This window comes from Brienomyrus brachyistius, unplaced genomic scaffold (genome assembly GCF_023856365.1).
Source record: "Brienomyrus brachyistius isolate T26 unplaced genomic scaffold, BBRACH_0.4 scaffold50, whole genome shotgun sequence".
NCBI classification, from domain to species: domain Eukaryota; kingdom Metazoa; phylum Chordata; class Actinopteri; order Osteoglossiformes; family Mormyridae; genus Brienomyrus; species Brienomyrus brachyistius.
The window spans coordinates 2,275,654-2,288,776 of record NW_026042325.1 but is presented as its reverse complement, the minus strand read 5'-3'; the positions used below and the strand labels follow the sequence as shown (position 1 = coordinate 2,288,776).

Sequence of the window (13,123 nt, the reverse complement as noted above, 5' to 3'; positions counted from 1 at the left end):
ACAGCGTTGGTTTGGAAAATCAATATACCGTCAAAATACCACGTAATAAGTCTGCAACCCTGCTACAAGAGGCAAAGCCGATACTTTTGACTTACTGCCGAAAACTGGGTGTATTATGGGAAACACAAGTGAAAATAAAGAAGTTTACTACGTTTTTTGGCGTATTAATTCAAGCTCTCCCAATGCAGTATTACAGAATTAAACTGATTATAGTGCTATAACAGGAACTTCCACAAACCAAGTCAACTGGCATGATAGTATAACCGTAGTTTACTGAGCCCCTCGATAATGGCTGTTACGGCTGACAAGAGTAATATAAAATTATTTAAAAGATAAAATGACATTACAAGGAAGAAGGCACCATTCAATTATAGTGTGACGCTTTTTGTAAGAAATAGTTAATCACATACATTGTAGTCCCACTTTGGTCAGCTGGCTGGCGTGAGGTTTTCAGTTCGAGTAAAGTCTATACACACATTTACATGCATGTAACAGTTTTATTAACTTGTAAATGGTCTGTAAGGTTTGCAAACAACCCCAACGCTTTTGATGTAGCTAATTTTAGGTTTATAATGGAATAATAAAGATTTGCCGTAAGATTTCTTACGTCATGTCAGATGGCGGCTCTGCCAATCTGGCCACAACCGCAAAAAATCTGCTTAAAAAGACCAGAAATTCTGCTTTTTTTATCGTGCAGACAAAATCACCGACGTCACAAGCGAGCCCTCCATTATTCAGCTCCAGGATAAAACATCCATATTTACTGATGAAGTTCCTGTTTCGTTTTTTCTCTCTCTCTTTTATTAGGAGTGACGGTAAACGACGAGATGTTCCATTTCCTTTCTCCCAATGGCCAGATGAGCTGAGAAAGCGTGTCATCCTCATAGTGTCAGCGTGCGGTTGAATAAGAAGGTGGCGCATCGACGGTAAAATTAGCTCCTTGATTAACTTTGCTTTGCTTGCTAAGGTTTCCACTCCGATGTGTCGCGGCTACATGCACGGACTGCAAAGCGTGGTCCGCCATTGGCTTCTAACCTGCCTTACGGTATAGAAGCAAAAACTTAATCGATCATTTTTTTTCCACAGTTCTGTTGTCGGTAGTATTAACCGATTATCTGACAACTTTTATTTTTCACTTTTAGGACGCCAGTACAGAACATTTAACTGATATCTTATTGTTCCTCCTTAGTTGGCGCAATATGATGAAGTGTGTGTTATTTTTAAGATAATGCTCATTATGAAATGTATGTTTCAAATGTAATTACACAATCCATTAGTGATTCATTAGTAAATTGAATAGTGTATTGGTGTATTTTAAGTTAGATTTAATGTGATTCCTTTGTGTATTTCTTGTCTTTTTTCCTTTTTAAATTTTAACTTTTTTTCCCCACAGACTCGGAAAGGAACTTCATGTCATGCATGAACATTTTCTGTCGTCTGATTTTTAAGTAGTAAGCATTAACTGTTTCCTTGGGAATTCACTTCTGCACCATATATATATATATATAAACTGCAGATCGATTAAATTCCAGAGCTACTTAAAGTTCAACGTTACACAACAGGGACCCAAATCTAAAACAACCTCATTTCCTCTGGCAGTTGCTGCTTCCTCTTTTCTGCTATTTAAATATGACCAAAACTGCACCAGATTTAAACACGATTAGCTACATTTAAAGGACAAATATATTGCCACAAACAGCACCAGCTACTTCAGCTGATCTTTGTTTTATACAGTATGTTCACTTCCGTCTGAATATTTCTGTGGGCTGGGCTCAATTACGACACTCAAGTGCAACAGTGGAATTTTGTCTGTAATCTCTAACGCACAAACAGAGGCCGTGTAAGAATGTACTTGTCTTTCAGCATTTCACCAATGGAGGAGGCGTACAGGGATTTGTACATGGAGTTTCTTCGTTTGCGATCGTTGTGCTTAAAGCAGGCGGCCCTCCTCAGTAGACTAATGGAGATGCTGAAACAGCAACAAGGTTACCGCCACGTCCCGACACGTTTGCACCAGATAAAATAGCACTTGTCATTCGTAAAGTCGTTTTTTGATAAAGTATTTTTGCGTGTCTAGCTGTGTCCCACATACCTAATGCGGGTGAAGAGGTGAAAGTGTCTCGGCCTGTCCAGTGCATGGAGGAAGAGCACGAGTATGTGGGAACCAGGGCGTCACCTGTCACTCCCCAGCACCCAGCTGACCTGCTCTTAACCAGTCCTGTGGCAGGAAGTTGCAGTGGTGCTTCATACCCCCTTGCCGAGGGTTTGAACAGACTGCATCTGCAAGCTGCTGAGTCACTTAACATCAGACCAGTGGAGGTTCACAAAATACCTACCCTGGGTCCCTTGGGGGCTGCCGGAGGCAACATAGCACCTACTACCGTTCTGGCTGACCTTATGCGAGAGGAGCAGCGCCTGAGAGAGACCCCTAACAAGTCTGGTGCCTTGGCCAACTACGCAGGGGAACAGGAGCAAAAGGTAAAGCAGGAATAAAATCTTTGTTTTCAAAAATACCATGACGTGCTTTTTAGAACCCAGTTCTTATGTATTTTCTCCTTTTTCACTATCCTTGCCCCCATTTATCCGTCACGGCTCCCCTCCATCTCCAGCCTCCCACCCAGAGGCGCTGGATGAACAGCTCCTTCCTGAACAGTGAAATGTTGAGCCAGGCTGGTGGTCTCCTGATGTCTGAGGTGGCTCTGCAGTCGCAGGTGTGCGAGTTCTGCCGGGCCGTCTTCCCCGGGAACACTACCACCATAGGAGAATTTCTGCGGCACCTCAATACTCATGTCACCTGACCCATCGTGGGAAGGCAAGGCGAAACTGCCACGAGACAGAGTTCCCCGTTTGTCGCGTGTGTGCGTGCGTGCGGGTGTGCGTGTGCTAAACTTCCTTGTGTGTTCCAAACCCTTTCTGAAAAGAAGATAACTGCTCGTGGTTATAGGATGCTAGATACGTTCATGTTGAAAGTGTACATTTATGAGTCACTTTGTGATGCAACAACTGTTAGAAGTAAAAAAAAAAAAGGATTTAAACTTAAATGAATTCCCTATACTTTTGCTTTAAAAAATCTTTAATAATTATTGAGAGGACCAAATCTGTATAACATTCCAGGTGTAATTTTTAATTCTATATATTTTTTTACCAAGTAAAATTACCAAGTCTTTATGCATATCCACATGACACCACTAACAGAGGTACATGGCATGTGTGTGCAATGAGGCGTCCCTCACCGATTGGCTCCCAGGGCTCTTTTACAGACTCATTATGACTCTTGGTTGGATAACAACTTGTGCTCCTTTAGCAACCCTATATGTTTTCTGTATCCATCAATTGAAAACGGTACCGCAATCAGAGTAAATGAATCCAAAATCCACCCAATGAGGCATTTTATATCCATCCATCGTCCAGTAGAGGGTCACTGGGAGCCTGGAGTCTGTACGGGGCATGAGGCGGGGGGGGTGGGGGGGGGCATCCTGGGAGGGATGCCAGTCAATTACAGGAAACCCTCTCGCAGAGCTGGGGGCGGGAATTGAACCCACAGTGCTGCACATGTAAGACCACAGTGTGAGCAACACCAGGCTTGTTTTAAGGAGCAAGTAAACCATACACAGCACTGTGAGAGAGGCAGTCTAAGAAAACGATGTTTAAATTATCTTCCTGTGGGGGTACAACTATGATTTTGTGTTTGTCAAAGTGTTTTAGCTTTGCCATTTGAAAACCTCTCCTAGGGTCACCCCAGCATTTGCAGGAACTAGCAAATAGACCTGGCTGTTTTTTCACCAGTAGCATGCCATATCTTTTTGAGGTATTTAACTGCTTTAACTAATTAATTAATTGAGCTGATGGTGACATTTAACTAATATATAGAATGGCTGGGGGTGGCACAGCAGTTAGTAATGTCGCCTCACACCTCTGGGACCTGGGTTCAGGTCTCTACCAGGGTTCCATGTGGAGTTTGCATGTTCTTCCCGCGTAATTGTGGGGTTTCTTACGGGTACTCAGTCTCCTCCCCCCCCCCCCCCCCCCACAGTCCAAAAAATGCTGTAGCTAATTGGAGTTACCAAATTGCTTATAGGTGTGCATGTGTGAGTGTGTCCTGTGATGGCTTGGTCCCCCATCTTGGGTTGTTCCCTGCCTTCCACACACAGCCTCTGGGATAAACTGTAAACTTCCTACAACCCTGAATAGGATAAGCAGTCGCCCAAATTGTATGTAATGGCTGGGGTGCTCCTGAGGAACGGTTTGGGAACTGAAGCGGTGTTGTTCTAGGCGTCCAACAAGATTTCAGTAGCTTCTTGGAGAACAGAATGAAATTTGCATAATTCCAAATATTACATTTTTTTCTGAGTAAATGTACACTTGCTACCCAGATAAATAGCTTTAAACAAACAAGTTCTTAATCTGCCTTTGCACAGTGCTGTACATTAGGACAATTTGTAGGTAATAAAGCCATAATATAACATATTTAAATAATTTAAACTGACAATGTGAACAAGAAAATTATGTTAAATATTTGTTGTTGATAAAATGTTGACAAGTTGCTCAGTGCAATTAGCTGCTATTGAAGCTCAAATCACTAGGTGGCACCAACCAGATTTTCTACTGGTGCCCAACCTTCACTTTCAGTCCTGCTTACTAGCCTGCAAGAACATCTTCAAGTTAAGATAAACTGATCGCCTTTGTGAAAATGTTGGTCTTTCACGATGCTGGACAGACCCACCTCACACAGCTATTGGAGGATGGGGTGAGACAATTTACCCTTGAGATGGAAAGGCAGGTGAACACAGCAACTTTATATATATTATATATATATATATATATATATATATATATATATATTGTGTGTGTGTGTACTATGTGTGTGTGTGCATGCATATATATATCTGTAATCTTTTTTTAAATAAATGCAAATATTCCTATTTATGTAGGTAATTACAGTTGGTAGTAATTAAAAACTGAGCATTCAATCATTCTGTCTGCTTACCACTTTTTTATATAGCATTGTGGGGGGGGATTTATTTATTTGGAGCAGATAATACACCCTAAGCAGCACTGAAATGGTCGTGCCCCACTCGTCTGATCCCCGTGTGCCACGCCCCCTCCCTCACTGCCCCCCCCGTGTGGAATCCCCATGTCACCAGCTGTGTCTAGTTTCATTCAGTGTAGTCTGGTGTATTTAAGCACCTCCCTGTTCGTCTCCCCTCAGTCCTGTCATTGACGTTACTCCCTGTTTTGTCCCGTGTGGCTGACTGCCCCCCCGTACCACCCTTTTTTCCCCCCAATAAAACCTTCGCTTCCCCGACTTCCTGGACTCCTGCTCCTCTTGTCTTCGCTCAGTACCCATTCAGCACCTAACACAAATCGACATTATTTAACCAAAACACATGATCGTATATGAATATATTTTTGTTAAGGGTATAAATTATCAGTAAACATTAGCTATTTTTATTTTTGCAGCTGTTTACAGTATAGTTTGTCATATGAAATCTGAACAACGTTTTAAATGCTGTGTACAGTAGATAATAAGTCATTATTTCTTCTTTGCATCTGTAAATCCATGGTAAATGAGAGGGGAATTGCAGAAATTTCTGTGATTAATAATGGCAGCTCCTGTAGCTGATCAAGTCGACCCGTATACTAATGATGGAAAGGGCATGAGTTCACATCCCAGGTAGCATATGTAAATTCTAAGTTGCTTTGATAAAAGTGTCACATAAATGTGATAATAATAATCACTGATACTTTATTAATTGTCTTTATGCCTCCCTCAAGTTGTCCGTGAAGGGCAGTCCTCTGTAGTGATGCCCAGGGAGCTGGGGGGTTCGATTACAGGCACACAGGCTTAGCCCACTGCGCCCCACGCTGCCCCTTGCAGTATGACATACCTTTACCTTATAATGTTTGTCTCGGGGGGGGGAACCATTTGGAAACCATGACTCACTCGCAGCTCAGAATGGAAAGTTCAGTATCAGCAGTTGAGTGTTTTATTCTGTCACTGTAGCTTGGCAGCTGCTAACTTGCAAGTGAAAGGCTCCAACCTGTCAGCTTTTCATAAATGTCCTCCAGAGACAGACGTATGGAAAGTGAGACGTGGTCTTCTCACATAAAATGTCTTACATTGGTTCTGATCTTTAAACTTTCTGTCAGGTCATAGGGGACAGAATGCAAAGTCCAGGTTAAAAGTGATGGCCAGTCTGTTACAGCAGGCAATAGTACTGAAATACTTAATTTTTAACAAAACAGCAATTTGAAAACATTATCAGGCTATGAGTTTGAAATCATTTTAAGGTGCCAGTAATAACTAATTGCTTTTCATAAATATATCCAGATGCGGCCTGTGCTTATCCGCTTGGCATGTTTCTGTCCAAGCTGTGAAAACGTTTGTCTGTGCCTCTGAAATACATCCCAATGAAGAATGCCTCGTTCACAGGCTGATTTATGTTTTTCACCTCGTCTCAGAATGTCTAGCAGAACTGCTGCATTTTCCAAACCCAAGCAAAGGCAATTTTCAGGAAACTGTTTAACACAACAACAAAAATAAGTGTTTAATGCTTTGTGTCTGTGCGCTTGCTGGAATGTGTCAGCCATCAGCCGCACTGCCTGGCAAGGTGTGTGGACACCAATTACAATTATTGAGTTCAGCTGTTTGACCACTGTTTCTCAGCCCAGTCCACAGGGACCCCCAGACGGTCCATGTTTTTGCTCCCTGCCAGACAGTTCACATTTTCGCTGGGAGGGTGCAAAAATGTGAATTTTCAGGGGGTCCCCAAGGACCGGGTTGAGAGACACTGAGTTAAGCCCATTCCTGTGAATACAATGAAACACACATCCACAAAATCTCCATAGACAAGCATTGATAGTAGAAGCTGCTCGGTGATTTCACAGGATGCCACCACTCCAACAAATCGGTTCATAAACTTCCTGCCTTGTTAGACCTGCCTCAGTCAATGGTTAGTTCTGTTTTTGTAAAGGAGAAGCATCTAGGAACATTCAGAGCTCAGGCATGAGGAGGTGGGTCACGCACACTGACAAAGCCAGAGCGCAGAGCGCCGAACCACGTAGCACATTAACGCCTTTCCTTGGCTGAAACGTCAGCTACAGGGTTTAAAACTGACTCGGAAAGCACTGTTAGTGCAAGGACTGCCCATCCGGAGCTGTTTCCATGGCCAATTCGTTATTCACAAGGCCAAGTGTTGGCTCAACTGGTGAAAAGCACGTTGCCATTGGACTATGGGGCAGTGGAAACATATTCTCAAGTCTGATGGATGAATCTGCGTGTGAGGGATGCCGGGAGAGCACTGCCTGCCTCTGTGCACAGTGAATAAGGGAGAGTTTGGTGGAGAGGGCATAATGGTTTCCTGTCCAGGGTTTAGTCTAGACCCACTGGTTCCAGTGAAGGGTCATCTTAATTCATCAGCATACAGGACAATAAATTTTAGACACTTGTGCGCTTCCAGCTTTGTGGCGAAAGCTTGGGGAAGCCCCTCTCCTCTTCTAGCATTACTGTTCCCCTGTGCAGAAAGATAGGTCGATAAATCCATGGTTTGGCTAGGTTGGTGGGAGAAGAACATGACCGGTCTGCACAGAGCCTTGACTTCAGTCCCACTGAACACCTTTGGGGTAAATCGGAACTGCGACCCCAAGTCAGGCCCTTCTCACCCGACATCAGTGCCTAACCTCACTAAAGCTCATGTGGGTGAATAGGCTGAAATTTCCACAACCACACTCTAAAATCTTGTGGAAAGCCTTACCAGAAGAGTGATGGCTGTTACAGCAGTAAAGGGGAGACCAACACTCCATACTAGAGGCCAAGGTTTTGGAATGGGACATTCGACAAGGACATACAGGCGTGATGTTAAGGTGTCCACATACTTTTGGTCATGTAGTGTATATGTCCTGGGAATGGAAAATGCAGTAATTATGGCTCTCATATAAGTAATACAGCGAACGATGAGGAGATGTGGGGAAACGCATATGGTTATGAGGAACAGCTAACAGATACATTTCACGGCCTTATCCCAGCACTTGATAGAGAATTTTAGTTCCATACTGTGCAAAGTGCTAATTAATGTTTAAAACAAACATGCACTTTTCAGTAAGCACCGATGCACTGAGTGCTAATGAGTCCTTTAACATATGCTCTGTGAAGAACATCTTTTAAAGACTTTGAGTAGGAATGCGTGACCTTTCCTGGTGAATATGACTGCATGGCTATGTGTACAGCAGAAACATGCAGAGCTTTTTGAACACACAAAAATGTATGTTTTTTGTCGGCATTCTGGAGTTTTCCACTTAGTCACCCGGCAGTTGCACAGTATTGCCTGTTTACTCTCGCTCACCGACATGTGATTTTTCATGGCATTGGTGCCTCGTTACACAGGGAGGAACTTGGGAATGGATTTAATGTGGGTGTGCCCGGCTCGCAGAAGCATCGCAAGGATCAAACCAGCGGAGGACATGCAAGCAAGTGCTTTGGTGGGAGAAAACATCGCTGAGCTCTGAACAAAAACAAAATTTGAACTGCAATGCCGGGGGGGGGGGGGGTGGGGGGTGGTGCATGTGTGTTGCCTCAGTATGACACACAGTTACCCAACTCCAACCTTCGCAACACAGTCACGCCCATTTTGAGTTATATTACGCGAGGTTTCACAGAGATCTCTTCTTCAGGAGATGCATGCAGCCCTGTCGGCTGTCACAACGCTGATGAACAAGCCACTTCACACAAAATACAGGAGTAAAACAAAGTCCTACAAAATAAAAAAGGCTCTAATTGAATGACTTCTCCACATAAATGACTGTACACCAATAACACCAAGCATGTGTGTTTGATGGGGGGACATTGCACTCCTGCGGGAGAACATTTCAAGCTGGATTTAAGGAAGCACTTCTTTACACAGCGCGTAGTCAGAGTATGGAATAGCCTTCCTGGTAATGTAGTGCAAGCTGAATCCTTGGGTTCCTTTAAATCAGAGCTAGATAAGATTTTAACGACTCTGAGCTATTAGTTTAGTTCTCCCCAAGGGAGCTTGATGGGCCGAATGGCCTCCTCTCGTTTGTATAGTTCTTATGTTCTTATGTTCTTATGCTAGTATATTTGACTGTCACTTTCCCACCCATAAGCTTAAACGTTGTGAAAACCTTGCATTTTGCAGATGAGTTAAATTCATACCTTTTCCAGGTTCCCTTTCTTGACATGGCTATGAAAATGTGGTGGAAGTAAAAGCCTTAACCTTTAAGTGTCTTAAGTCATAGGAATGATTTTGTGTCACTTTAAGTGACAAAATGCACGTTTTTCGGATACTGCTGAAAACAGATCGATAGCAAGGAACGTTTTGTCTGTATATTACAGTCTTTTGCTGAATTTTTTTGGTAGCTAAACTGGTCTGTCTTGCTATAATTTCAAACTGAAACCAACAAATTTCCTGTTCAGTAGATCTGGTCAGCTGTCTAAAACTCATTTGAAATGATGAGAACATTCAACTGAAACTATTCTTGACCGATTTGCTAGAGGTTTCCAGCGTGGCACTGCTGGGATGTGCTGCCTATGTGTAGATAACTTCCTTTTGCAAAGAAATACATATAGTTATGTTGGGTAAAATGTAAGCTAAATACCTCAGAGTTTCATTCTGGTTCTCTTTGACCAGCTTCATAGGTCCATCTGCTTATTGGTAAGCAAAACCAACTGATTGAACCTGAGAATGATCATTTTGATAATGACAGAAATAATGGCAGACAAAACAAAAGAACTGCAGGTGGGCAGATCTGCTTTTTCAGTGCCTCAGGGCCAGTATGTCTGCAATCAGCCCCCAGGCTCTGAGTGTCTCCAGCGGGATGCAGCTGAAGTCAGTGATTTATTATAAATCGGGAACCGGAACTGAACCGATGGGACCAAACATCCATCTCAAAGGGCAGCCACAACTAATTAAGTCCACATTATCTATAGCGATTAATCTATTTTCCTTCAGTTTAGGTAGACAGTTGGTAAAAGCTGTACAAAATTTAAGTGGTTCCACAAATGCATGTATATATTTTTGTCTTTTCCTTTAGCCAGTACAGGGTTATGCTGAGCCTGGAGCTTATGCCAGGAAGGGCAGGACTGAAGGCCCTGATGACTTGTCTGAAAACTCCTTTTATACGAAAAAAACTAAAAATGTACAACTGAATGAGCCACTGGTAAAACCTAAAATGCAGTACATCTTGCGCATTTGGATGTCATGTCAAGTGTTTGTAAACGTTAATCTGTTGCTCACGCAAAGGAAGATTGCGTCTCCTACTCTACAACAGAGGGTCCCATTCAAGGCCTCCACAGCCATTTGTGTGAGGAAATGATCTCCAGCCAGTTTCCTTTCGTGTTTTCATTCCTTGAAATTTTTAATATATAGTTGTTAAGATTTAGGGTTTCAAGTTTTCCTTTGCATAAGCAACCATTTAAGACCATCCCTCAATTGCCTCTGTCGTAAGCCATTCTGTTTCTTTAAGGTTTGGTGACCATAGTTGTAACTGGTTTTCCTTGTGAAGTCCTACAAATGCAAGGAGGAATCCCTTGCTGTCAAAAAACATCTGGGCAGCACTGAAGTTTCCCAGAGACCCACATAGACAAAGACCGGGACTTTTGGAACAACGTGCTTTGGACAGATGAATCTGAAACTGAATTATTTGGGCGCAGTGACAGAGGACATGTTTGATGTCAACCAAAGATAGCTTTTTGAGCAAAAGTACCTCATACCAGCTGTGAAGCATGGGGTGGAAATGTCGTCTTTTGGGGTTGCTTTGCTGCTCTTGCATATCAGAGGGTGCCTGAGGACGTGATGTGAAAACATCTGTCCAGAAGTTGAAGCTGAGGTGGGGGTGAACCATGCAAATGACAATGACCCAAATAATTCCAGTAAATCTACCAAGGAATGGCTTACAAGAAAAGGAATGGTCAGGTCAAAGCCTGGATCTGAATCTTATTGCTGTGGCGTGATTTGAAAGACACATGAAAGACACCCTTCAAACATCAGACAGCTTAAGGAATTCTGCACTGGAGAGCGGGGAAAATTTTCTGCCAGTCGATGTCAGAGATTGATAGATGGTTATAGGAAATGTCACATTGAGGTCAATTCAGCCGAAGAGGAAATACTAGCTATGAGGGTGCAGGGTGTCCTAACTTTTTCCTGAGTAGGAATTGCCATCTTTAGTAATTTACTTTGTTAAATAAGTGAATTTGTTTCTTGACTTTGCATAGGTGATGCAATTACATTGCCTTTATCTACATATAAATTTTAAAGAAGATTTAATATTGATATTTCTTAATAAAGAATTAAATATTTAATGGAGTGCCCACATTTTCTCACTGTACATGACTGTATATGTGTATGTGCCCTGTAATGAACACTACATTATTAATCACTCCACCTATGCCTCTTGTTCCTGGAATGGGTTCCGATCCCCCCGCGACCCCTGTTGGGGTTAAGCAGTTATGATGATGGTTGGATGGATGGTTGGATGGATGGATGGATGGATGGATGGATGGATATTATTAATTGCTTACTAATATTTCTTAACCTGGTTCTATATATCTTATATCTTTGCTGTAGTGCAGGGGTGTCAAACTCCGGTCCTGGGGGGTCGGAGCTCTGCACATTTCCCCTCATTTAACACACCCGATTAATTTTTGCAGTGTTCCCCTTTAAAAGGGGTGATTAACATCTGCAGTGTAATTCACCATGCACTAATTTTAGAAGCCCTGTGCCTTCACAGGAGATATTTATGAGGTGGTCCTGCCTTTGCCATTCCTTCTACCTCACAAGGAAATGTTGACGACAGCCAGAGCCTGAGGAAGAAAGCCGAGAATCAGAGAACCAGCTGAAATAACACGAATACATTAGCATTTGTGAACAGGCAGCTATATGAACTGCAGAGAGCGTGGGCTTCGTCTCCTCAGGGCCCGAGTCTCACAGCTTCCCTGAACTCGCTCACATAAACTCTTTGAGCCAATCCCTGTGTCGTTATTACGAACGTTACTGCTAATAAAGCTGCTGAGCTTCCTCAGCCCACTCAAGACCATCAAGAAACAAAATTCCAACGTGCGGATCTTCATATCCTAATCAGCTCTTCCAGGAGGGCAGACCTCACAGGTCTTGCTCTGCTAGTTATTGTAGTTGTTACTGGCTGTAGTGCTGTATATCTACATCAGCTCAAATATTCCAGGAAATCGGGTAGGGTAGTTCCGAGGGTTGTTCATATTTTGCTTTGCGAAACAGAGGACACCCTTTGAGGACGGACACCCTGTCAGGACGGACACCCTGTCAGGACGGACACCCTTTCAGGATGGACACCCTGTCAGGACGGACATCCTGGCAGGACGGACACCCTGGCAGGACGGACACCCTGTCAGGACGGACACCCTGGCAGGACGGACACCCTTTCAGGACGGACACCCTGGCAGGACGGACATCCTGGCAGGACGGACACCCTGGCAGGACGGACACCCTTTCAGGACGGACACCCTGGCAGGACGGACATCCTGGCAGGACGGACACCCTGGCAGGGCGGACACCCTTTCAGGACGGACACCCTGGCAGGACGGACATCCTGGCAGGACGGACACCCTTTCAGGACGGACACCCTTTCAGGACGGACATCCTGGCAGGACGGACACCCTTTCAGGACGCAAAGACGCATGTCAAAGCAAAGCAAATATGCACACAGAAAGTATTCTGACTGTAGGAAGCAAATGTCAACATGAAACAAAGCAAAATCCTGGTCATTTCAGACATTTTCAGGTCTCAAAAAGTCCAGGAAAAAGAGGACATATGGTCACCCTGTGTCCCTTGGTCTTTCAACATTTATATTTTCAGTATTTCCAGATAATGCTTGGTTCTGTGCTTTTGGTAGCTTGATGCCTTTTTAATTTAAAACTAATCCTCAGTATTCGTCACAATTTGACATTGTACTGACATCCTGGGTCCAGAAGAAGATTTTGAACATTATAGGTTTGTGACCCGTCGCCACGAAATGAGTCTTAAGTCGCACTGGAAGAACTGCACCCATAAGACTCATTCCGTGGTGATGGGTCACATGTGCGTTTGTACGGATCTGTTCGGACTCGGTGCAGTATTTTTTTAGACATTCTTTG

At 43.4% G+C, this 13,123-nt stretch overlaps 1 protein-coding gene across 2 annotated transcripts; it reads left to right on the top strand.

Annotated features, from left to right (window-relative positions):
• Positions 1-664: 664 nt before the first annotated feature.
• On the top strand, positions 665-4,023 carry zgc:113184 (uncharacterized protein LOC553745 homolog). Of its 2 annotated transcripts, none has more exons than XM_049000384.1 (5): positions 665-926; positions 1,394-1,451; positions 1,864-1,985; positions 2,078-2,478; positions 2,610-4,023. In XM_049000384.1, exons 2-5 carry the CDS (start codon positions 1,411-1,413, stop codon positions 2,796-2,798), a joined length of 753 nt encoding a protein of 250 aa, XP_048856341.1. In that variant the 5' UTR covers positions 665-926; positions 1,394-1,410; the 3' UTR covers positions 2,799-4,023. The 2 variants fall into 2 exon arrangements, with proteins under 2 accessions (XP_048856341.1, XP_048856342.1); XM_049000385.1 differs by having other exon boundaries at positions 920-1,045.
• Positions 4,024-13,123: the final 9,100 nt, after the last annotated feature.

Coding starts and splice junctions, on each gene's coding strand:
- zgc:113184 (XM_049000384.1), top strand. CDS start 1,411: ATGTCATGCATGAACATTTTCTGTCGTCTGATTTTTAAGTA. Junction 1,986..2,077: donor GATGCTGAAACAGCAACAAG/GTTACCGCCACG, acceptor TTGCGTGTCTAG/CTGTGTCCCACATACCTAAT. Junction 2,479..2,609: donor CAGGGGAACAGGAGCAAAAG/GTAAAGCAGGAA, acceptor CTCCATCTCCAG/CCTCCCACCCAGAGGCGCTG.